Source organism: Panthera leo, chromosome F2 (assembly GCF_018350215.1).
Source record: "Panthera leo isolate Ple1 chromosome F2, P.leo_Ple1_pat1.1, whole genome shotgun sequence".
NCBI classification, from domain to species: Eukaryota; Metazoa; Chordata; class Mammalia; order Carnivora; family Felidae; genus Panthera; species Panthera leo.
In genome coordinates this window covers 1192626-1220304 of record NC_056695.1, presented here as the reverse complement: position 1 = coordinate 1220304, position 27679 = coordinate 1192626, and the positions used below count along the sequence as shown (strand labels likewise).

General features: G+C 37.1%; 1 protein-coding gene across 1 annotated transcript in view; it reads right to left on the bottom strand.

Annotated features, from left to right (window-relative positions):
• UBE2V2 (ubiquitin conjugating enzyme E2 V2) overlaps positions 1–27679 on the bottom strand; it is a 45017-nt gene that overhangs the window by 6429 nt on the left and 10909 nt on the right. The window contains exons 2-3 of the mRNA XM_042923132.1: positions 14612–14760; positions 9972–10097 (exon numbers count right to left, since the gene is read on the bottom strand). Coding sequence (XP_042779066.1) covers positions 9972–10097; positions 14612–14760 — 275 coding nt within the window. The remainder of the gene's footprint in view (positions 1–9971; positions 10098–14611; positions 14761–27679) is intronic.

The window sequence follows — 27679 nt, the reverse complement described above, 5'->3', positions numbered from 1 at the left end:
AACGGACCATCAACAATCATAGTCAAATTCACAAAATAGGCAAGGAAAAAATCATGAAAACAGCAAGGGAAAAAGAGTTCATAACCTACAAGGCAAGATAGATCAGGTTTGCAGCAGACCTATCCACAGAAACATGGCAGGGCAGAAAGGAGTGGCAAGATATATTCAATGTGCTGAATCAGAAAAATGCAGCCAAGAATTCTTTATACAGCAAGACTGTCATTCAAAATAGAAGTAGAGATTAAAAGTTTCCCAAACAAAAATTAAAGGAGCTCATGACAACTAAACCAGCCCTGCGAAAATTTTAAGGAGGACTCTCTGAGGGGAGAAAAGATGAAAAAGAGAAAAAGAAAAAAACCCAAAAGACCAAAAGCAACAAAGACTAGAAAGGACCAGAACACACCACCAGAAATTCCAATTCTACAGGCAACATAATGGCAATAAATTCATATCTTTCAGTACTCACTCTAAACGCCAATTGACTAAACACTCCAATCAAAACACATAGGGTAACAGAATGGATAAAAAAATAAGATCCATCTATATGTGGTTTACAAGAGACCCATTTTATTTTATTTATTTTTTTAATTTATTTATTATTTATTATTTATTTATTATTGAGAGAGAGAGACAAGCGACGCATTTTAGACCTATGACACCTTTAGATTGAAAACAAGGGGATGGAGAAGGATCTATCATGCTAATGGTCGCCAGAAGAAAATCAGAGTCTCTATACTTATTTCAGACAATCTAGATTTTAAAATAAAGACTGTAACAAGGGATGAAGAGCATTATATGATAATTAAGGCATCTATCCACCAAGAAGATCTAACAATTATAAACATTTATGCTCCAAACATGGAGGCACTCAAATATATAAATTAATTAGTCACAAACACAAACTCATGGATAATAATACCATAATAGTAGGAGACATCAACACCCCACATACAGCAATGGGCAGATCATCTAAACAGAAAATGAACATTGAAACAATGGCTTTGAATGACACACTGGACCAGATGGATTAACAGATTTATACAGAACATTTCATCCTAAAGCAGCAGAAAATACATTCTTCTCCATTGCACATGGAACATTCTACAAAATAGATCATACTGGGACACAAATCGGCCTTCAACAATTACAAAAAGATCAAGATCATACTGTGCGTATTTTCAGACCACAACACTATGAAACTTGGTATCAACCACAAAAAAAATTTGGAAAGATAACAAATACTTGAAGACTAAAGACCATCCTACTAAAGAATGAAGTTAACCAAAAAGTTAAAGAGGAAATTAAAAAGCACATGGAAGCCAATGAAAATGATAACAACACAGCCCAAAACCTCTGGGACACAGCAAAGGCGGTCATAAGAGATAAGTATATAGCAATCCAGGCTTTCCTAAAGAAGGAACAAAGGTCTCAGATATACAACCTAACCCTATACCGTAAAGAGCTGGAAAAAGAACAGCAAATAAAACCCAAAACCAGCAGAAGACAGGAAATAATAAAGATTAGAGAAGAAAGCAATGCTATTGACACAAAAAAACAGTATTAACAGATCAGTGAAACCAGAAGCTGGTTCTTTGAAAGAATTAACAAAATTGATAAACCCCGGGTGAGTCTGATCAAAAAGAAAAAGGAAAGGACCCAAATAAATAAAAACAAGATTGAAAGAGGAGAGATCACAACGAACATGGCAGAAACACAAACAATAAGAGATTATGAGCAATTATATGCAAATAAATAGGCAATCAGGAAGAAATAGACAAATTCATAAAAACATATAAACTACCAAAACTAAAACAGGAAGAAATAGAAAATCTGAACAGATCCATAACCAGTAAAGAAACTGAATTAGTAATCAATCTCCCCAAAAAGCAAGATTCAGGGGCGACTGGCTACCAGGGGAATTCTACCAAACATTTAAAGAAGAGTTAACACCTATTCATTTAAAGCTGTTCCAGAAAAAAAAAAGGAAAACTTCCAAACTCATTCTATGAAGCCAGCAGTACCTTGATTCCAAAACCGAAGACCTCAACAAGATATTAGCCAACGGTATCCACCAATACGTTAAAAAAAAATTATTCACCACGACCAAGTGGGATTTATACCTGGGATTCAGAGCTGGCTCAGTATCTGCAAATCAATCAATGTGATACATCATATTAATAAAAGAAAGGATAAGAACACATAAACCTCTCAATAAACGCAGAGAAAGCATTTAACAAAATACAGCATCCTTTCTTGATAAAAACCCTTAAGGAAGTACGGAGAGAAGGATCATACCTCGAGATCATAAAAGCCATATATGAAAGACCCAGTGCTAATATCATCCTCAATGGGGAAAAACTGAGAGCTTTCCCCCTAAGGTCAGGAACAAGACAGGGATGTCCACTCTCACCAATGTTATTCAACATAGTATCCAAAGTATTAGCCTCAGCAATCAGACAACACAAAAGAATAAAAGACATCCAAATCAGCCAGGAGGAGGTCAAACTTTCACTCTTCACAGATGACATGATACTCTATATGGAAAACCCAAAAGATTCCACCAAAAAACTGCTACAACTGATCCATGAATTCAGCAACATCACAGGATATAAAATCAATGCACAGAAATCGACGGCATTCCTATACATCAAAAATGAAGCAACGGAAAGGGAAATCAAGGATTCGATCCCATTTACAATTGCACCAAAACCATAAAATACATAGGAATGAATCTAACCAAAGAGGTGAAAACTCTATACACTGAAAATTATAGAAAGCTTATGAAACAAACCGAAGAAGACACGAAAAAAGGAAAAATATTCCACGCTCCTGGATTGGAAGAACAAATATATGTAAAATGTTAATACTACCCAAAGCAATCTACATATTCAATTCAATCCCTATCAAATAATACCAGCATTCTTCACAGAGCTAGAACAAACAATCCTAAAACTTGTATGGAACCAGAAAAAACACCCAAATAGCCAAAGCAATCTTGAAAAAGAAAACCGAAGCTGGAGGCATCACAATCCTGGGCTTCACAATGTATTACAAAGCTGTAATCATCAAGACAGTATGGTTCTGGCACAAAAACAGATACTCAGATCCATGGAACATAAGAGAAAACTCAGAAATGGGCCAACAAACGTATGGCCAACTAATCTCTGACAAAGCAGGAACAAATATCCAATGGAATAAAGTCTCTTCAGCAAATGGTGCTTAGAAAACTGGCCAGCAACATGAAGAAAAATGAACCTGGACCACTTTCTTATACCATACACAAAAAGTCAAAATGGATGAAGGACCTAAACATAAGACAGGAAGCCATCAAAATCCTCAAGGAGAAAGCAGGCAAAAACCTCTCTGACCTTGGCCGCAGCAACTTCTTACTCAACATAGTTCCAGAGGCAACACGTCTAAAAGGCATCCAATGGAATGGGAGAAGATATTTGCAAATGACATATCAGATAAAAGGTTAGTATCCAAAATCTGTAAAGAACTTTATCAAACTCAATACCCAGAAAACAACCCAGTGAAGAAATGGGCAAAAGACACGAATAGGCATTCTCCAAAGATATCCAGATGGCCAACCAACACATGAAAAAATGTTCAACATCACTCATCATCAGGGAAATACAAATCAAAACCATAATGAGATATCACCTCACACCAATCAGAATGGCCAACATTAACAAGTCAGGCAACAACAGATGCTGGCGAGGATGGAGAAAGAGGATCTCTTCTGCGCTGCTGGTGGCAACGCAGACTGGTGCAGCCACTCTGGGAAACAGTATGGAGGTTCTTCCAAAAATTAAAAATAGAACTACCCTACAACCCAGCAATTGCAGTACTAGTTATTTATCCAAGGGATACAGGTACGCTGTTTCAAAGGGGCACACGCACCCAAATGTATACACAGCAGCACTATCAACAATACCCAAAGTATGGAAAGAGCCCAAATGTCCATCAACAGATGAATGGATAAAGAAGATGTGGGGTGTGTGTGTGTGTGTGTGTGTGTGTGTGTGTGTACATATATGTACATATGTATGTGTGTGTGTGTATATATATATGTATGTGTATATATATATATATATAGGTATGTATGTATATATACACACATACATACAATGGAGTATTATTCAGCAATCAAAAAGAATGAAATCTTGCTATCTGCAACTACATGGATGGAACTAGATGGTATTATGCTAAGCGCAATTAGTCAGAGAAAGACAAGTATCATATGACTTCACTCATATGAAGAAATTTAAGATAGAAAACAGATGAACATAAGGGGAGGGAAGCAAAAATATAAGAACAGGGAGGGGGATAAAACATAGGAGACTCTTAAATATAGAGAACAAACACAGGGTTGCTGGAGGGGTTGTGGGAAGGGGATGGGCTAAATGTATAAGGGGCATTAAGGAATCTACTCCTTGAAATCATTGTTGCACTATATGCTAATTTGGATGTAAATTTAAAAATTAATTAATTAACTTTTAAAAAAAGAAAGAAAGAAACACAGTCTGGCCATACCTCAAAAAGTTAAACACAGAGCCACCATATGACCCAGCAATTACAATCCTAGGTATACATCCAATAGAAATGAAAGTTTTAACCATACAACCTTGTACACAAATTTTTGCTGCAGCATTATTCATGACAGCCAAAAGTAGAAAAACCCAAATGTCTATCAGGTGATGAATGGATTAACAAAATGTATAGACAGATTTATATAATGGAATTATTATTCAGCAATAAAATGTTATAAAAGCTATAAAAAGTTATAGAGTACTGATACATGCTATAATATGGATGAACCTTGAAAACATGTTAAGTGAAAGAAGCTAGTTGCCAAAAAACACATATTATGATTTCATTTATATGAAAAGTCCGGAATAGGCAAATCTATAAAGACAGGAAGATTAATGGTTGTTTAGGGTATGGGACGGTGGAATAGGAAGTGACAACCAATGGGTAGGGGGTTTCCTTTGAGAGGGACAAAAATATTCTAAAACTCGACTGTGGTAATGGGTCCACAACCCAATGAAAACTAAAACACCACTTAATTATATACACTTTGAATGAACTGTATGGTATGCAAATTATATCACAATAAACTGCTTAAAATAGAAGACAAAAATAATTTTTAAATAATTCTCTTACAAGTAACTGAAGCAATAAGAAGAATGTTATAACGTTAAGATGTACTTAAAGGGCTTCCTCTAATGATTTAACTTCAGCAGTAGCAAGCCCCTTAGCCTGTTTTAAATAGACTCCACTAGCAAATAAGAGTTTTCAAGTGGAGAGAATACCAAGCTTTTTCCAAAGCAGAAACAAACACTTCTAGCTGTAAAGTTACATGATAGTTAAATAAGCATAAGCGATTGCAACTCCTGTGAAACACCAACAGGGTACGTACACACACACACACACACACACACACACACACACACACACACACACACAATGGGGAAAAGAAGATGAAGAAGAGAGAGGAGGAAGAAAAGAACATGGGAAAATAAATACCATGTCAGAACAAATCTGCATCTTATCATTCTATAATATACAATAACTTCCAAAACTTGAGACTTCACAGCATAAAGCACTACAATTTGTGCTTTCCTGTGCTAACCACCCGTAAGGAATAATTTTACCTTGTTGTATTACATAAATATAAACCAAAATCACTAAAGCAACACTCAAAATTCATCAGGTACTTAACCTCAAAATGATATAAAATTATTCTGGCACATGACCAACGGTCAGTGTGAGGTTCTGGGCATCTATTTACTAGTTATGAAAGTAGTATTTTAAATTCTTAAATATCCATCAAGAGAAAAACTGATGTCCAGTGTAGTCACCCTATTTCTAACCTTCTATACACAACCTATGCTCTAATAATTAAAATCATTATTTCTTTTTCTTTTCAAATCCCCATCCCAGGTTGGCCATATGAAGCATTGGTGAGAACGTACGATCACAGGATACTGTTAGACACAGCTAGCAGGACAGACGCAGATACAATTCTGTGAAGAGTAGCTGGCAATTTTCAATCAAGTTGAAGGCAAGCCCTACACTTCAGCACACATTCCACTTCTAGGTGGATGTCCTGGAGCAGTGCTATGTTCCATGGAACAGAGTACGTTCCGTGGAATGACGCCAGGCCTTGAGCTAATTTTTTACTGGTCCACCACAAGACAGACACAGAAATGTGTTTCAAGATTTCTATGGTAATTTGACAGAGAAATTCTTGTTTAAAAAACCTGAGCTTATACAGTAAAACCTTGGCTTTTGAGCCTAAATCGTTCCGGAAACATGCTTGTAATCCAAAGCAATTGTATATCAAAGCAAAGTTCCCATAAGAAATAATGGAAACTCAGATGATTCATTCCACAATCTAAAAATATTCACATAAAAATGATTACACCAATATAATATGAAATAATAAAGAAAATACAAAATATAAATGAAAATAAACAAATTAACCTGCACTTACCTTTGAAAACCTTCATGGCTGATGTGAGGGAGACAAGAGAGGAGGGTTACTGTGTAGGACAACTTTCACTATCACTAACTGATGTTGACTATAGTACAGTATTAATAAACTCTTATCATTTACTGTATTTAATGTAACTGGCAAAAAGGCAGCAGAGGAAAGGGTCTGTATCTGCAGGCAGCCTGACCTAGAATGAAGCAACGCATTCCTAAGCTTACTCTTGTCTGGAAAAGCAAAGGACTGTCCACAGGTGCTAAAGTGACAAAAAGACACTAGTGCCAATTGTGGGCACCTTCCAACATTCTGAAAAATCACTGATTTCTGCCAAACACTGCGGCCTGAGACCAAGCGTCTGAGCATGGGAGATGATCACCCACAATCCCGCAGAGAGAGAGAGAGAGAGAGAGAGAGAGAGAGAGAGAAGAGAAAGAGAGAAAAGAACCATGGCTCAGTGGTGATCATATGATGTTCAATGTCACATAATACTCGTATTGCAAGACATCAATCGTTTATCAGGTTATGATTTATTAGAAACATTTGCTCGTCTTGCAGAACACTTGCAGAACAAGTTACTCACAATCCAAGGTTTTACTGTATTTTCTTTTTTATTTCATTTTCTTAGTAATTTTTATTGTATTTTACACAAGTACTGATCTACAACATATTGGATACCAACAAACCAACCATTAAACACCCAAGTCTTAAGAAACACTGCCCTAGGGTAGAAGAGTACTTATATAAGAATGTCCATTGTAGCAATCTTTTCAGTGAAAACTGAAAACGGCGTAAATGCCCAGCAAGTGAAAAACAGAGTATTAAAAGGAACAATCTAATTTAAATGACTCAACACAGATGAAACTCAAAAATCACTGACGTGATTCCACACAAAAGTAATACAATATAGAGGTATACACACACGTGCATAGTTAAAGCATAACAATCATGCATGGAAATGATAAACATCAAATTCAAGATGAGATTACTTCGGAGGAAAGTAGAAGGGGAAACTGGGGAAAGGTACACAGAGTTAACTACTTATAATGTAGTCTTTCTTTTAAAAAGGCTATTGCAAACAAGACCAAAATGCTAAGATGTGACAAGGGAAAACGGACAATGTTGGTTATATCACTTTTCTAAAATTTGTCTACGTATCAAAAATACTTCTTTTAAAAACACCAAAAATGAAAACAAAGAGAAAAGTAGTAATAAATTTATAGAAACTGCTACAAAGGAAAAGATTATCAGAGTAAAAAAAGGGACAGAATTCAAGAAAAGACTTTTCGAAGAAAGTGACTTTTACACAGAAAAGGGAAGGATCTGTAAGGATTAGCCAGAGTGGGGGAGATGTCCAGACAGGAAGAACAGTGTACTGATCCTGAGGCAAAATGAAAGGCATGCAGGGCAGTGTGGACCCTGTGAGTCCCAATGAACCATGGCAAAAAGCATGCACATTGTGGTTGAAGTCGTTAAAGGATCTTAAAGCACAGAAGTGACATAACACAATTTGTATTTTAGAAAGATCCTTCTGGGATACATGCACCCCAATGTTTATAGCAGCACTATCAACAATACGCAAAGTATGGAAAGAGCCCAAATGTCCCTCGATGGATGAATGGATAAAGAAGATGTGGTCTATATATACAATGGAGTATTACTCAGCAATCAAAAAGAAGGAAATCTTGCCATTTGCAACTATGTGGATGGAACTGGAGGGTATTATGCTAAGTGAAATTAGTCAGAGAAAGACAAAAATCATATGACTTCACTCAGATGAGGACTTTAAGAGACAAAACAGATGAACATAAGGGAAGGGAAACAAAAATAATATAAAAACAGGGAGGGGGACAAAACAGATGAGATTCATAAATATGGAAACAAATTGAGGATTACTGGAGGGGTTGTGGGAGGGGGGATGGGCTAAATGGGTAAGGGGCATTAAGGAATCATTGTTGCACTATATGCTAACTAATTTGGATGTAAATTTTTAAAAATAAAAAAGAAATTAAAAAAAAAGAAATTCCCTAAACAATATCCTTCTGTATGTTCAAAATGTTTTATAATCCTGCTTCTATCACATCTCTTAATATTATTTATCATAGAAATACTTAAGTATGCACACTATAATTTCTAGAATAACCACTGAAAAAAAAATAGAATGAAAAATTTTGAGAACCGTTTCAAAAGCAGAAAAGAAACAAAAACCACATGGAAAATGAGAAACCACAAAATAAAATGATTTATTAAACCTAAACATATCAATATTATATTAAATGTAAAGGGACTAAATAGTCCCAATAAATTACAAAGACTGACAGACTGACAGGAAGGACTCTCAGAACCCAGCTTTTAGGTGGCATGCATCAGGTAGGGAGATTTGTAAGTGACCAGCGGATTCAGAGCTGAGACTTCCAATGACCTGTCCACCTTCTTCCTGTCAGGGTCATGCTTTCTTCTAGCACATCCAGCAGGGAAGCACTTGCTGTTGTGGGGCCTAGCTGTGGGTCTGCATACTAGACTGAGTTGGGGGCTAGAGGGCTAGTTCTGTGTGTCCAGGGTTCAATTTGTTACCAGAGGGAATTACAAATGTGAAACAGATGAAATATGGAATAAATCCTACTGTGATGGAATAGTGTGTTGGTATAAACTCATAGTTTTTAATAGATGATAGGTAAGGCAGGTATATAAATAGATAAATAGGAAGGAAAGAGGGAGGGAGGCTAGGTATACACACATGATACATTGGGTAAAATTAAAAAAAAAAAAAGACAGTACATAAAAGAATATTTTTAAGATGTTAATTACTACTAGTGAGGAAAAGGAATACAGGAATAGGATGAGAAGGAGCACACAAGAAGTTAAGGATATTGATAACATTCTATTTCCTAAGATGGATGATGTTCATTTTATTATTATTGTGTTATTACACTTCCTAACATGTATTTTGCATGTGAGTGTACTCTCAACATGGCATATCAATAGCCTGGATTTAGAAGTCTTAACATGAGCCCTAACAACCTAATCATAATGGAAATTCAGCCTTCTAACTTCCAGGTAGAGCATGTCATTTTGGTTTATTTGCTTTAAACACACAACAATGCTCAACCATGACTATTTGTTCTAATACAGACACACTTGTTCCTCAAAGCCTCCCCTTCATGAATATTCATTTTTTTAATCTCACCAAATGTACCTTAACCTTAAAGAAAAATAACAAAGAGAATGTTATCTTTTTACCAAATAAGGATTCAACTTAAATATGACTACTGAAGCAATTAATAAACCCTGAGAGAACTGTTGTCATCACATCTATCTAGGCTGGTACATAAAGGTTTTTTAAGGACAGATTGATTTATAAGAGAAAAACAAGATATATTTCTTTTAGACTTCCAACTAAACAAAGGTCTGTTTTATATTTTAACTTTCTTCTGACCAGATATTATTTTATAAAAATAAAATGACTATTTTAACTTACCATTCCACTGGAATTATTAATTCCATTCATATTAATTTTGGTTACAAATCTAACTGATGGAGGAGCTTCTGGGTATTTAGGTCCACATTCTACTTTCAGGCTATATATTCTGTTTTCATAATTTGTCTGGAAGGCAAAAATAATAATATTCAACTGCTAATAAAGAGGAAAAGTACAATATTAATGTATTTGATATTACTTTATGATCAATAATTTATATTTTTGTACATTCACATTTATGTGATAAGCTAACCAGCTATAGATTTCACTTACCCAAACCGATCCACAACTTCCTTTCCCTTAAGTAAGAGCTATTCCCAAGTGGAGGTCAGACCTGGGATATTAAACTACTGTAATTTAAAACGTATGCAACAATCTTGTATATATATTACTAATTATTTCAACACTTTGAAAAGAAACACCTGTATAAAAGTCAACCAAGGTTAACCACACACATCCATTAACACGCTCAGCAGTTTGGATGTGTACAGTAAGGACTAACGTCATGGAGATCGCAAGGAAATCATCCAGTCTGTGGTACTCAATCTGGATGAACATTAACCTATCTACGAGACTTACATTAACAAATAAGAATAATAGGGCCGCCTGGGTGGCTCAGTTGCTTAAGCGTCCAACTCTGGTTTCGGCTCAGGTCATGATCTCACAGTTTGTGGGTTTGAGGCCCACGTCAGGCCCCATGCTGCCAGAGCAGAACCTGCTTGGAATTCTCTCTCTCCTTCTCTCTCTGTCCCTCCCTGCTCACTCTGTCTCTCTCAAAATAAAAAAAATAAACATTAATAAATAAATAACAAAAATAATAGTAATAGCCCCCAACAAACTCTATAATGTTAAATATACTCAACGTATATGGGAACAACCAGAACTCTCACACTTTACTGGGAGTAGAGGATGGTATAACCATTTAGGAAACAAACTGGCATTTTCTTATAAAGATAAATAAGTGTGTACCTACCTACCCTATGATGTAACAATTCCATTCCTAGACATTTTATCCAAAAAAATGGAAACAAGCATGTTCACAAAAGACTTTTAAAAGACTGTTCATAGCAGTTTTATTTCAAATAGCCACAAAGTAGATAAAATCCAAATACCATGAACACAGTGATAAATACATTATGGTACAAATCCATACAGTAAAATACTACTCAGTAACATAAATATTAAGAACCATAAATAAAAAGAACCACTACCACTACTGTGTGGAACAACACAACTAAATCTCTGAGACATCGTGCTGAGTCGAAATAAGCAGACCAGTAAATACACACACTGCATGATTCCACTTACACGAAATTCTACCACATGCTAAACTGCTCCAGGCTGGGTGGGGATGAGAAAGGGCACACGTGACTGAACTGTTCTATATCTAGACAGAAGCATAGGTAACAAGGTGTATTTGTGGAAACTCGTGGTGAGATTTGTGCATTTCATTATATGTAAATTATACCCAACTTTTTAAAATTAAATTTAAAAACTCTAAACCAGCCTTTTAGAGTAAACATCATCTTAACTTTGGACCAAGGTCTAATTTTATCACTCCAATTAAAAAAAACAAAAACAAAAAAAAAACAGCCACATCTTTCTGTCATCCAATCAATTGCAAAATACAAAAAGGGGAAAAAAAGGAATATTTACAAAATATGTACTATAGTCAGGTACCTTCCTATTGTCTAATTATTAAGTCATTTAATTCTCCAAACTAAATGGGCAAAGCAGATCCATTTACATATAAAGAAAACTTGGAAAAGTTACTAAATCTCTAATGCTAAAAAAGTATTGCTTCAGAAAATTTAAAACACAAACATATATGGAAAAACAAAATTGCTGATTATATAAATCCAAACAAAGTACTAGAATAACATTTTAAAAATCAGGGATGTTAATAATGCATTAAAAAAATTAAAAACCCCTAACCAAGTAACAGTATGGTAAGGCAAAATTTTCCCATTATGCTGGTTAGATGTGGATACCTGAAGCTGGGGACAAACTGCTCTAAATATGGCACCTCCTAAAGAGAAAACAACTAAGGGGAGACAGTAACTCCTGCAGGTTTTATTACAAGGCAACTGAATGAGTGCACAAGTACTCACCCTCACTGGGTCTCAGTGAAGGAGGAAGTCGGGAGATGGTGACAGAAGGCAGAAAAATCATTGGCTGGCCGGAAAGATGCTGTGCCTTTGTAAGGTGCTCCCCTCTTGCCCCTTCCTGGCTTCCAAAGGAAGTAAGAAGAGGCTCCAACACCACTACCCTGAGAAAGGGGAAGGCCCAGGGCGCCTGGGTGGCTCAGTTGGTTAAGTGCCTGACTTCAGCTCAGGTCATGATCTTGAGGTTTCTAAGTCTGAGCCTTGCATGGGGCTCTGTGCTGAGAGCCCAGAGCAGGGAGCGTGCTTCGGATTCTGTGTTTCCCTCTCTCTCTGTACCTCCCCTGCTTATAGTGTCTCTCTCTCTCTCTCTCTCTCTCAAAAACAAAGTCCAAAAAATTAAGAAAAAAAAAAAAAAAAAGAAAAGAAAAGAAAGGAAGGAAGGAAGGAAGGAAGAGGGGGAAGAGAGGGAAGGCGGGAGGGAGGGAGGGAGGGGAAGGCCCAATGACCAGCCGTCCAGCATGTCCAGTGGCCCAATGGCAGCATTGTGTCTACACAGCTCTTTTGAGCAAACCAAACCCACCCCCGCAAGCTAGAGCAGGCTTCACTATGCACTGGACACAGCCTGGACACAGAGGGGCTTCTTGCAGTTCGGTGACACCAGGAAAGGCAGCTAGTCTGCATGTGAGATCAACTGGGAGCTGCTCTTCCATATTCGGGAACTATGCTCCAGGCCGGTCCACAAAATCAGAGGAACTCACACACAAGCTCTAAAACATTCCTAAAGTTTAAAGTCCACTGGAGGTAGTGGCTGGAGAAAAACTAAATCTAAATAATTTCAAGCTTATACTCTAGTATAAATAAATATACTAGGTATCTAGTAAATAAATATACTAAATACAGTAAATATCTAGTATATGTAAATATAAATTTATACTCTAGTATACTCAAGTTCAGACTGTCAAATCTTCAAACTATTCATTAAGAATGTCGTTCATAAATTAGGGGGCGCCTGGGTGGCTCAGTTGGTTAAGCATCTGACTCTTGGTTTTGTCTCAGGTCATGATCTCACAGTTTCAAGCCCAATGTCGGGCTCCATGCTGGCAGCACAGAGCCTGCTTAGGATTCTCTCTCTCCCTCCTCCCTCACTCCCTCCCCCACTCACACTCTCTGTCTTTCCCAAAGTAAATACATAAAAACTTAATTTAAAAAAAAAAAAGCTCATAAACTAAAGTCCTTTCTTTTTTAACCAAACAGACCATGTTAATAATGTTCACAAGCAGTGAAAATCAAGGTTTTCATTATAAATACCAAGTTACAAAAAAACACATCAAGAATCTTAACCATCAAGTTACATTTCTTTCCTCAAATATCTTACAGGAAAACCAAAGCAGAAGAAGGAAATCGGAGTTTGTCAGGCTAGTAGTGTGCTCAAATTCTGCAAAGAAATACCAGAAAATATAAAACATATGGTGATTCACTCTCTAAAGTTAACACTGCTGATTACTTGATCCATTTTTCTTTTGTAAAAATCAAGAGGCAATCTAAACTCCACCCAAAAGCAAAACAATTGAAATGCTCTCATCAGGTAGCCAATAGTATATAAAACCAAAGACTAAAAAAGAAAACCTTCAAACTGGTGCTCTTTGCAGAAGTCAAAAACATTATGGAATACATATTTCAAAGACTCACTGCCAGGAGTGCAGTAAATGGGATCTTTGAGTAAGGAATGCAACGTGGAAAAATATTTCCCAGTCTGGAAAAGATTTTGAGTAAAAATAAAACTTCTTAAGCTTGAGAAAGACCTAAATAAAATGAAACACAATGGGTCTGTTGCCAACAATGCTAGAAAATATACAAAAATCATAGACTTTTCTCTGTATTTTATAAATGAAAAAATTGAGGCCTATAGTATATACAAGACAAGTCACATGTCAAGAGGGCAAACAGCAGTGTGCACTCAATACGAACCAATTTAGAAACCCTTGGTTACACCTTGGTTACACACATAGCGAGCGGGTTAGTAACATGTTATGTCAAAATATACTGTTTGCTCTTCCCAAGTAACCCCTCCATTTCCTCACCTTTTCTCCTCTCTATCTGGAATGTTCTCCATCCCCATCACCACCTTCTGAAATCCTACCAGTCAGTCCTTTAAGGCTCATTCCAAAGGCAACTTCCTCCACTGTTCAGCCTTCCTCAATTATTCCAGCTAGAAGAAACATATTCTAAAGTCCCGTAGTGAACTTTCTCTGCCATATTTAGAATCTGTCATTTGTAATTATTTTCTCTTCTCTACTCAACTGCAAACACCTTGACGGCAATGACTGTATCAATATTTTCCCCCCAGTCCTCCACAAAATCAAGCATTATACCCTACACGCAGGAAGCATCTCGATAAATGTATACAAAATGAATTAAAAGGGAGGAATTGTTTCAGTTAAAAGTGATAATTACTTTAATATCAATATTAAATAAAATGCTTACTCTAAAATGACAATAATAGTAATAGAAAAAAATATAATTTATAGCACTGACCCTTGGTGGCCCAATAATCATGCCTGTCCACCTTGTAAGTGTCATATCTTCATCATCTTCAAGGCCCCAGCTAACCGTACCATCGCCTACTCCTTTTTGTCCTTCTTCAAGTTCTTCCAACAAGCGAAAATTACGAGGAACTTTAACTCCTATACAAAAGAATGTAAATGTAAAAAGCCCATAATTACAAGAGTTGCATATATTCAAATTGAGCTTTTTCCAGTTTAAACTTTACAAATTATTTCCCAAAATGTCAAATTCCCTTTAAGCATTCTCCCCCAGAAAACGCTCAATCTAAAACCACCCAAAATGAAAACCCTAAAGAAAACACCGTAACAAATATTAGCTGCAGCATAGAACATGTAGATGAATTCCTAACAAATCAATGTTATCCTGGCATAAATCAGTCATAAGGAAATCATTATAAAATGAATATTTTCCATAACTGAGATTTCTGTTCCAAGCCTAGAACACTTCATCAAGTAAATAGGCAGGACCAGAAAGTTCAAATTCATTAACATGTCCTCTCTAATGCTTTTTAAAGAACAGAATTATGTTCCATCTTTAAAAAAGCACTAGAGGGCACAATTTTTTTCAAATATGCTGAAGCAGCCCCATCCATGGCCCCCAGTCAGTCTCCTTTCTTGTCCTCATCCCTAACTAGAGGGTCTTACCTCTCCCCATGTCAGCATGGGGCGTCATCATCCCTTGGGGAGCTCCTTGATTTGAGAATAACTCTCCTTATGGATATAGCAGTTTCCTAGGACCCGCCCTTCACCTCTGGGCCCAACCCAGCAAATTTTACACGATCCATACCTCCCCCTCTTTAGACTTCATCACCCCTACTTTATTTCTAAAATCTTAACACAGAAGTTTGCCTCTCTGCCCAGAACCTAGCATTTCACAGTTCTCACTCCTTCGTCCTCAACAGACCTGGTCTTTGCCACCATTGTGACTTCCAACCCCTGGAATCCAACCATGATTCTTCCAACTGACCACAACCTTTCTTACAATTACTGGTCTCACGTCTCCAAAGAACGGACCTTGTGGTCTTTCATGTTCTCAAAAGCATCTAGATTGAAACATCCCCCAGCCCCACCACACAAGTCTTGAAAAAATTAGGTAAATGCCCTCAGAAGCCTCTCTTTGGCTCTAGAGCTTGTGCACATGTGGCCGTGCACTCTCTCTCTCATGCATGCACACACACGATTATGATTTTTTTTGTGGGGGGGGGGGGAATGACATCTCTTCTAAAGTGGCCATCATTTTGTATAACTTCTCTCTTGGTGAAACCAAAACATCTTTCACTTATTAATTGACAGTAACCCTTCTGGACATGTAACGAAAAAGCAATAAAAATACTGTAAATTAAAAGAACACTAGCCATTTTGTGCTTCATGAAAAAATGCTTGAAAATCTTGGGCCACAGTAATACAGAGCTTTTACAAATCACAAAAAAACCCACAAAAACAGCCATTATTACAACTACTATGATTATTAAAACCATTTGTTGAGCATATATTGTGTTCTATTTTAAATAAATCATCCCCTTTAATCCTAAAAGCACCCATTTTACAGTTGTGGAAACTGGGCTATGAAGAAGTTATGTCACACAGCTGTAAGAGGCAGATCCAGTACTGAAGTCCAGTTTTCTAGACCAAAGTCACTTTTTTTTTTTTTTTTTTAATGAGAAGGCTTTTATTGAAATGCTTTATATAAATAAAATCTTTGGGCTCTAATTTTAGTTTAAAATATCCCTATTAGAAAGAAATTTATTTTATTTTATTTTTATTTTTTAATATATGAAATTTACTGTCAAATTGGTTTCCATACAACACCCAGTGCTCCTCCCAAAAGGTGCCCTCCTCAATACCCATCACCCACCCTGCCCTCCCTCCCACCCCCCATCAACCCTCAGTTTGTTCTCAGTTTTTAACAGTCTCGTATGCTTTGGCTCTCTCCCACTCTAACCTCTTTTTTTTTTCCTTCCCCTCCCCCATGGGTTTCTGTTAAGTTTCTCAGGATCCACATAAGAGTGAAAACATATGGTATCTGTCTTTCTCTGTATGGCTTATTTCACTTAGCATCACACTCTCCAGTTCCATCCACGTTGCTACAAAAGGCCATATTTCATTTTTTCTCATTGCCACGTAGTATTCCATTGTGTATATAAACCACAATTTCTTTATCCATTCATCAGTTGATGGACATTTAGGCTCTTTCCATAATTTGGCTATTGTTGAGAGTGCTGCTATAAACATTGGGGTACAAGTGCCCCTATGCATCAGTACTCCTGTATCCCTTGGATAAATTCCTAGCAGTGCTATTGCTGGGTCATAGGGTAGGTCTATTTTTAATTTTCTGAGGAACCTCCACACTGCTTTCCAGGCACATGAAAAGATGTTCAACGTCGCTCCTTATCAGGGAAATACAAATCAAAACCACACTCAGATATCACCTCACGCCAGTCAGAGTGGCCAAAATGAAGAAATCAGGAGACTATAGATGCTGGAGAGGATGTGGAGAAACAGGAACCCTCTTGCACTGTTGGTGGGAATGCAAATTGGTGTAGACCAAAGTCACTTTTACATCAAGTCACACAGCAGTACAAACTACACAAGTGGCATATCCTGTCACAGATCTAGAAATCAGACTGCCCAGGTCCAGATCTGCTAACCACTTAACATGTGACTCCCAGCCCTACTTTCTCACCTGTAAAACTGAGGTAACAATAGTTCCTATCTCACAGAATCACTGTGAAAATTAAACAAGGTAATCCACCTTAAACACAATAAATGTTGACTATGATGACCATTTTAGTGTTTGTATTAGATGGAATTACATAAAACTTCCATTAGCCTCCATCTATGCTATGTGAGAATAAAAGCTCTTTATTCTTTAAAAGAATATTCTATATATGAGAATATATTCTATACATTAGAATATACTTTATGAAATGATATATATACTCTATAAAAGCTCTAAAAACTGTAGGGTGGCCCCTAGAAATTTTACCCTAAGCTGTTAGTTTCTATTCACCTAACATCGGGACAGCTGCTATTTTCCTGTAGCTTATACAGTCATGACCTCCACAATGCATTGCTACTGAATTCCTTTTTAAAATAACCTTAAATCAGCTTGATTATCCTTACCATTTAAAGCCATTCCCCAAGAATTATTCTAAAAAAAATTTTTTTTGATGTTTTTATTTATTTTTGACACAGAGAGAGACAGAGCATGAGCAGGGGAGGGGCAGAGAGAGAGGGAGACACAGAATCTGAAGCAGGCTCCAGGCTCCTAGCTGTCAGCACAGAGCCCGACGCAGTGCTTGAACTCAGGAACTGCAAGATGTGACCTGAGCTGAAGTCGGACATTTAACCGAACTGAGCCACCCACACGCCCCTCCCCAAGAATTATTCTAAATTTGCATTGAATTCTGTTGCTGATTTACAAACAATTCAATCAAGTGACCTTTATGAGCATCCAAAACTACAAAGGGAACTAGAAAATTAAGGTTTCTTCTTATATAAGTGCCGTAAAAGTGATAAAGATAGTTACTACTAAACTTTTCACCATTTCTTTATATTGCATTTTGGGAAAATAATTGTAAGATTAATAGATAATTACTGATAGTACTAACATTTAAAAAATTATAGCAGCTAAGACGATTTTGCTTTTAAAGTATAAGACAAAAAAATACAAGATTAACACTGAGTCATATTTTCAAATTCAGGGTTAGAGTACTCTGGTTTTATTTCAACCAACCGCTAATATCTGTGAGGAATTAAAAGCCACAAGGTGGGGATGTTACTCCATGAAAATTGAAGTATGTACGTAGACTGCCCTCTGGATCTCTTGCCATATATGAGCGTTTTTCTATAGCTCTACTTGTCTTTTTCCTGTATGTCTGTGTGTGTTATTAAGTTTAAACTATTTTGTTCTGTTAGTCTTGGATCTTCATTAAAAGAAAAAAAAAAGTCACCCATAAATCCACACTTCCTAGCTGAAACTTTTAAAATGATGTTAATTTTTGGTCCAGAAGAATACCAAAGATCATCCAGTCCAAAACCTAATACTTTAGAGGAAATAAAATTATCACCAGTAAAAGTGGAGTGATAATCCTAAAGTCACTTAACTATTAATTGACAAACCAAGTCAAAAACCTCTAGGCTTCTCCACTAATCTAGTTTCTTCTTTAGTACATTTCAATGAACCTATACTCCTGGGAAATAAGACCAAAAATAATGACATTCATAACCAAAACTCTGAATGCAAACAAATGCATTCTAGAAAAATGCTTCCAGTTTTAAATGTGAAAGATATCAAATTGCACATCACTTGCCTTTAATTCCCATGATACCAAAAATAAAGGCATAAAGACTGCCAAATAAAGCCCAGAATGAATCTTGTCATGCAATGTTTATTAAGAAAAAAGATTTCCCAACTTTAACTCATACATTTTGACCTTTTTCAAGTTACAAGGAAAAAAAGGCTAAGAACTTGAATAGTAATAAATCTATCCAACCAGCCATACAAACATGAGAAACAACAGCAAAGCAAATTTACTATCAGTTTGCAATTAATCATCTAAATTAAGTAAGTTCTACCACAAAAAAAAGACAAGAGGTGGTATCGTTTTAGAGAGGGCAGTATAAATTCCAGTTCTACCTGATGGTGAGCATTCTAAGATGTACAAAAGCCCCTAAAATTCAAAAAATAATTATTGTTACCACTTTAGTGTATTTCTCTTTAGATTATCTTCCATACAAAATATATGGCTTCCATGCTTTTTTCCCCAAAATGAGCTCATGCCTCAAAGTTTTGTAACTTCCTTTTCCCCCTATCTACGAACTTATTTCTGTGGCAAACATAATCAGGTGCCATCTTAAAATGCCCCAATGAATAATATTAGTCTTGCTTGGGGGGCAGGAATAGGAAGACTTGACTAGGGGAATCATCACCTACTCAAAACTTAAAGGAGGGGTGCCTGGGTGGCTCGGTCGGTTGGGCGTCCAACTTCGGCTCAGGTCATGATCTCACCGTCCATGGGTTCAAGCCCTACATCGGGCTCTGTGCTGAAAGCTCGGAGCCCGTTGCATGCTTCAGATTCTGTCTCCCTGTCTCTCTGCCCCTCCCCCACTCAAGCTCTGTCTCTGTCTCTCTCAAAAATAAACATTACAAAAAAAATTTTTTTAATTAAAGGAAAATATCTGTAGAAATGGAATAAACGTTTTCTGTTTTATGTGCTTTTCAACCCTCCTCTAGCTGATCCTCACAAACACCCAGGTCCCAGGTTGGCTATGGGTCCCTTCCCCTCACCCCACTACCCAGAGGGTCTACAAGGTTAAGGAAGAGAGTGTATGGGGCGTGTGTGCTGCGGGATGTGGCCAAGGCTGCTTACGTGTCCCCTGCAGAGTCCTTGGGCATGGATTTCAACAAACATGAGTGGACACACTGTTAAGATGGAACTCATGAAAAGTCCCACCTTTGATTTTAGTTCTCTGATTCTGCCCCACCCTGGGAGTTCTGAGTTCTCAACACCCAACAAGCTGACTTGATTAAAAATAACATATTTACCGAGCACCTCCCATGAGACAAACATTTGCTAAAAGCTTTACAGGCAGAAGTCCTTCATTAAATCACCTCGTAAGCCGATAGAACATCACCATTTCACTAGATAAGAAAATTAAGGCTTAAATTATTAGGTTGAACCTTATAAAATCAAAGTGCAGTTATTCAGGCATCTTTTTAACCAAAAGAAAGAGAAATCTCATAAAATTCAATCTAATTACATGGCAAGTAAGTCAGGGTTGAAGCTCTTAGCCAGTATTCTCCACTGCCTACTCATGGAACCTACTAGTCCCGAATGGAGCTCCTTTCCCTACCTCCTGCTAATCTGTCCCCAATCCATGCAAATCTAATAGGGATGAGGGACACATCTTGACCAAGTGTGTAAACAGCTCTGATCAAATACACACTGTTCTGAACTCCATTAAAAGGACTCTTCCCAGGGGTGCCGGGTATCTCAACCGGGTAAGCACCCGACTCGATTTGGGCTCAGGGACTGATCTCATGGTTTGTGAGATTGAGCCCCACTTCCAGTTCTGCGCTGACAGCATGGAGCCTGCCTAGGATTGTCTCCCTCTCTCTCTGCCCCTCCTCCGCTCATGCAGGGCTGGGGCTCCTGCTCGCTCCTTCTCTCTCTCTCGCAAAATAAATACACATTACGGAAAAAAAAAATCTCTCTGTATGTCACACACTAGGCATGCTCAAAGCAAAATACTCCTACCCAGGGAAATAACAGCACTTTATATTTTTCAAATTACTTTCTCATACTGCCACCTATCTGAATATAAAAAAAGTCTTTTTGAGGTACGATGGGCAGCTATACCTACGTTTTACAAAGACCAAAAACATAAAGTAACTTATTCAAGACCACTGCAAGCTAGTAGCTTACTCAAAACTAAAATTCAGCTTTCCCAACACAGGTACAAACTGTCACCGTACACTGCATCTCAAAAGCTATAAAACTTTCTTTATTTTTATTCTTTTAAAGTGAGCCCAATGTGGGGCTTGAACTCACGACCCCGAGATCAAGAGTCACATGCTCCACCAACTGAGCCACCAGGCACCCCAGAATCCAGAAAACAAAAAACAAAGCAAGGGGTGCCTGGGTTGAGGGCATCAGTCAGTTGAATGTCTGACTCTTGGTTTTGGCTCGGATCATGATCCCAGGGGGTCGTGGGATCAAGCCCTGCATCCAGCTCAGCACTGAGTGTGGAGATACCCTCTCTCCTTCTTCCCCTCTCCCTACTTGTGCTCTCTCTCCCTTTCTAAAATTAAAAAAAAAAAAAAAAAAAAAATTAAAATTAAAGCCCCATGGATTAAAAAAAAAAAAAATGTAGGGAGATTACAGAATATGTACAACTTAAAATAAAATACATATTTTCCAAACACGACTCGTTGTTGAAATTTGCCATAAGCAAAAATATTGTAAAGGAAGTGTTAAAATTTAAGTCCAAGAAATTTATGGTTTTGCAGTGCTTAAAATCATATATTAATAAAAACATTTATAAAAGCTCTCTGAATAATACTTCACAATTTTCCAGAAATTTAAGAGTCAGATATTTGTTGAGTTTTAACATTATTATCTATCTTAATGGGGCAAAAAATTATGAAAACACCATGTAGAGAAACACACATAAAACAGCAAAGTATCAGGAGACCTATATTCTGTCATCCATTCACTATTGTATTAATTCATGCCTTCACTCAATAATCATCTGACTGCTACCAGATGCAGTTACTATAATAGACGCTTGAAACCAGGAGACCAAAAGCTTCGTTTGCTCTCAAGAAGTTTACGAACTAGGACAGGAAGATGATTAAAGAGACAGCACAATACAATGTGAAAAATCCTCTGGAAGCATCTAGAAAGGACAACTTACCCCAAAAGAAGGGACAAGGAAAGTCTCCTAGAAGAAGAAACTCACCAGATGCACCATAAAGAACAGAAACCATCCAGGCTGAAGAATGGGTGAAAAATATGTAAGACGTCAGTGGAGAAAAATTACAAAATATAAGTAAAGAACATCAAAAACCTGAATAAATAAAGCAATCAGCCTACATGACAAACTTATTGCAAAGGTTAAGTACTCAAATTAATCTAGAGATTCTTTCTATGTAAACTGAAATTCAAATAGCATTGCTCCTGGAACTTGACAAACAGTCCTAATATTCTTCTGGCAAGAGTTTGGAGAAAATTTTTAAAGAAAAAGAAAACAGAAGCAATAATTCCCCTAGATATTAAGATTTTCTCATCAGCCAAAGAAACTAACATAATGTGAAATCAGACTAACAGACTAATGGGGAGGAGCCCCAAAACAGATACATGCACGTATGAACAGGATATATATACTCTGAAAACTACATAAGACTTATGAGAGAAACTGAAGAGGGCACAAAACAGTGGAAAAGCATTCCAGGCTCATGGGCTGAAAAAATGAACACTGTTAAAATGCCTATACTACCCAAAGCAATCTACACATTTAATGCAATCTCTATCAAAATAACACCAGCATTTTTCACAGAACTAGAACAATCCTAAAATTTGTATGAAACCACAAAAGACCCCAAATAGCCAAAGCAATCCTGAAAAAGCAAAACAAAGCTGGAAGCATCACAATTCCAAATTCCAAGCTGTATTACAAAGCTGTAGTCATCAAGATAGTATGGTACTGTCAAAAAAACAGACACATAGATCAATGGAACAGAATAGAAAACCCAGAAACGGACCCACAACTATATGGTCGACTCATCTTTGACAAAGCAGGAAAGGACATCCAATGGAAAAAAGACCATCTCTTCAACAAATGGTGTTGGGAAAACTGTACAGCAACATGCAGAAAAATGAACCTGGACCACTTTCTTACACCATACACAAAAATAAATTCAAAATGGATGAAGGAACTAAACGTGAAACAGGAAACCATCAAAATTCTACAGAAGAACACAGGCGGCAACCTCTTTGACCTCGGTTGCAGCAACTTCTTATTAGACACATCATCAAAGGCAAGGGAAACAAAAGCAAAACTGAACTATTGGGACTTCAGGATAAAAAGCTTCTGCACAGCAAAGGTAACAATCAACAAAACTAAAAGGCAGCCTATGGAATGGGAGATACTTGCGAATGGCATATCTCATAAAGGGTTAGTACCCAAAATCTATAAAAAAACTTATGAAACTCAACACCCAAAAAACCCAGTTAAGAAATGGGCAGAAGAGATGAATAGACATTTTTCCAAAGAAGACAACCAAATGGCTAACAGACACATGAAAACATGCTCAACATCATTCATCATCAGGGAAATATAAATCAATACCAAGATGAGATACCACCCCCTGCCTGTCAGAATGGCTAAAATCAACAACAAAGGAAACAACAGATGTTAGTGAGGATGCGGAGAAAGGGGAACCTTCTTCCACTGTTGGTGGGAATGCAAAGTGGTGCAGCCACTCTGGAAAACAGTATGGATGTTCCTCAAAAAGTCAAAAATAGAACTACCCTACAATCCAGCAATGGCACTACTAGGTATTTACCCAAAAGATACAAAAATACAGATTCAGAGAGGTACTGCACCCCTGTGTTTATAGCAGCACTATCGACAATAGCCAAACTATGGAAAGAGCCCAAAACTCCAACGACTGACGAATGGATAAAGAAAATGTGGTATAAATATATACAAGGGAATATTACTCTGCTATCAAAAAAAAGTGAAATCTTGCCATTTGCAATGATGTGGATGGAGCTAGAATGTATCATGCTAAGGGAAATAAGTCAGTCAGAGAAAGGGAAATATATGATTTCACTCATGTGGAATTTAAGAAACAAAACAGATGAACAGAAAGGTTAGAAGGAAAGAGGGGGCAGGAAACAAGGGTGGTGGCGGGGGGTGGGCAGGAAACAAGGCTCTGAGCTGTCAGCAGAGCCCGATGCCCACAGTTTGTTCTCTATCATTAAGAATCTCTTAGTGGCTCAGTCAGTTAAGAATCCAACTTTGGCTCAGGTCATAAAAGATTCTTAACGATAGAGAACAAATTGTGGATTGATTGGGTAGATGGGTGATGGGTGTTAAGGAGGGTACTTGTGATGAGCACGGAGTGTTGTATGTAGTGATGAATCACTGAATTCTACTCCTGAAACCAATATACTGCACTGTATATTAACTAAATAAGAATTTAAATAAAAATTTGAAAAAATAAAAAAACAAAATTATTATTAAACCTGCTAATATCAATAACCAGTTCCTTGAACAAGCAGTAAATGGCCACACACATATTTATGACAATAAATGAATTATACATATCTAGACAAGAAATACAAATGATAAAACAAGCAAAAAAACTAATAAGAAAATTTGTAAAAAAAAAAAAAATGCACACTGAAAAATGATGAAATTATACACTCCTCAAAATTTAACTTAAAACATGCTAAACACAATGCTGGTAGAATTATGGGAAATTTTCATTTATACATAATTATACATTCCTGGAAATCAATTCCATATTGCTCAAGAGGTAATCTGACAAAATATAACCAGAATTTTTTATTCATATGTTCTGACTTCAAATTCCACTTTGTGAAATTCACCCTCAAGGAGTGTGGACTGCCTCCAAACAGCTATGAACAATTTTTCTCCCTCCAGGCACAGCCCCCTACCCCATCAAGGGATAGAGACTATCTCCCATCCCCTTGAATCTGGTATGGCCTTGCCACTTATTTTGACAGAATATGGTAGAAGCGATGCTGGTGCAGTTGTGGGAGGCCTGGTAGCTTCTGTTTAGCTCTCTTGGGAGCCAACCACCAATTACGACACTACTAGGATATGAAGAAGTCAACCAGGCCAGAGAATGGCCATTCCTAATTGAATCAAGGCACCTGGGCAACAGGCCCAGCCCATCATCATGTGAGACCAGCAGAACCACCTCGTCGATGAGAAACTATGAGAAAGAACGAATCACTGTTTGAAGCCACTAAGTTTTGAAGTGATTTGCTGTTTAAGGACAAAGATGAGAAGGGCAGGTGGAAAAGTAGTTTAGAAGTGCAAAAACTCAAATTGGCATACATTCAGGTAACTACATCATATATTTAAAATATTACATAAAATCATTTTCAAATTCATGAATTATATCCCACAGCAAACATCATCTTTAATGGGGAAAAACTGAGAGCTTTCCCCCTGAGGTCAGGAACAAGACAAGGATGCCCACTCTCACCACTGTTATTTAACATAGTACTGGAAGTCCTAACCACAGCATTCAGACAACAAAAAGAAATGAAAGGCAACCAAAATGGAAAGGAAGAAATAAAACTTTCATTATTTGCAGATGACATGATACTCTGTAGAGACAACCCGAAAGACTCCACCACAAAACTGCTAGAACCAATACATGAATTTAGTAATGTCACAAGAAACAAAATCAATGTACAGAAATCTGTTGCATTTCTATACACCAATAATGAAGCGGCAGAAACAGAAGTTAAGAAAACAATCCCATTTACAACTGCACCAAAAATAATAACATACCTAAGAATAAACCTAACCCAGAGGTGAAAGACCCGTACTCTGAAAACTATAAAACACTGATGAAAGAAACTGAAGATGGCACAAAGAAACAGAAAGACATCCCATGCTCGTGGATTGGAAGAACAAACACTGTTAAAATGTCCATACTACCCAAAGCAGTGTACGTGCAATTGCTATCAAAATACCAACAGCATTTTTCATGAAATCAGAACAAACAATTCTGAAATGTGTATGGAACCACAAAAGACCCTGAATAGCCACAGCAATCTTGAAAAAGAGAAACAAAACTGGAAGAATCACAATTTCAGTTTTCAAGTTATATTACAAAAGTATAGTAATCAAAAACAGTATGGTACTGGCACAAAAGTAGACATAGATTAATCCAACAAAATTAGAAAAACAGAATAAACCCACAACTATATGGTCATTTCATCTTTGACAAAGCAGGAAAGAACATCCAATGAAAAAAAATCCCTTCCAGAAATGGTGCTGGGAAAACTAGACAGCAACATGCATAAGAAAGAAACTAGACCACTTTCTTACACCATACACAAAAATAATTTCAAAATAGATTCAAGACCTAAATGTGAGACCTGAACCCATAAAAATCCTAAAAGAGAACACAGGTAGTAACTTCTTTGACATCGGCTGTAGCAACTTTTTTCTAGATATGTCTCCTCAGGCAAGGGAAATAAAAGCAAAAACTACTAGGACAACATCAAAATAAAAACCTTCTATGCACAAAGGAAACAATCAACAAAATTAAAGGCAACCTATGGAATGGGAGAAAATATGTGCAAATGGCGTAACCAATGTTAGGACCCAAAATATACAAAATAACTTACAAAACTCAACACCCAAAAAACAAATACAGTAAAACCTTGGAATGCGAGTAACTTGTTCTGCAAAGTGTTTCGCAAGACAAGAAAACATTTCTAATAAATTTTAATTTGATAAATGAGCAATGTCTTGCAATACAAGTAGTACATGACACCGAACGTCACATAATCAATCACAATTGAGCCAATGGTTCTTGAAATTTGCTTTGATATATGAGGACTTTGGATTACAAGCATCTTTCCAGAAGGAATTATGCTTGTAAACCAAGACTCTTCTGTAATCCAATTTAAAAATGGACAGAAGAGGGTGCCTGAATGGCTCAGTCAGTTAAGCTTACGACTCTTGATTTCGGCTCAGATCGTGATCCTGCGGTTGGTGGGACGGAGCCCAAGTCGGGCTCCGCACTGACAGTGCAGAGCCTGCTTGAGATTCTCTCTCTGCCCTTCCCCCCCACTCTCTCTCTCAAAATAAATAAACTTAGACAAAAATGGATAGAAGACATGAAGAGACATTTCTCCAAAGAAAACATACAGATGGGCAACAGATACATGAAAAGATGCTCAAAAATCACTTACCATCAGGAAAATACAAATCAGAAGTACAATTAGATATCACCTCACACCTGTCAGAATGGCCAAAACTGGCAACAAAAGAAACAGGTGTTGATAAGGATATGGTGAAAAACTCTCTTGCACTGTTGGTGGGAATACAGACTGCTGCAGCCACTCTGGAAAACAGTACAGATGTTCCTCTAAAAGTTAAAAATAGAACTACGCTACGATCAGCAATTGCACTACTGGGTATTTACCCAAAGAATACAAAAACACTAATTCAAAGGGATACACGCACCCCTATGTTTATGGCATCATTATTTACAACAGCTGCGATACGGAAGTAGCCCAAGTATCCATCGATTGATAAATGGATAAAGAAAATGTAAGAGACAGAGAGAGGTAATGTGATATTATCCAGCCATAAAAAAGAAGTCTTGCCATTTGCAAAAACGTGGAACCAGAGAGTATTATGCTAAGCAAAACAAGTCAAAGAAAGACAAATAACATATGATTTCACTTATTATGTGGAATTAAGAGGCAAACAAGCAGGGGAGCCTGGGTAGCTCAGTCGGTTAAGCCTCCGGCTT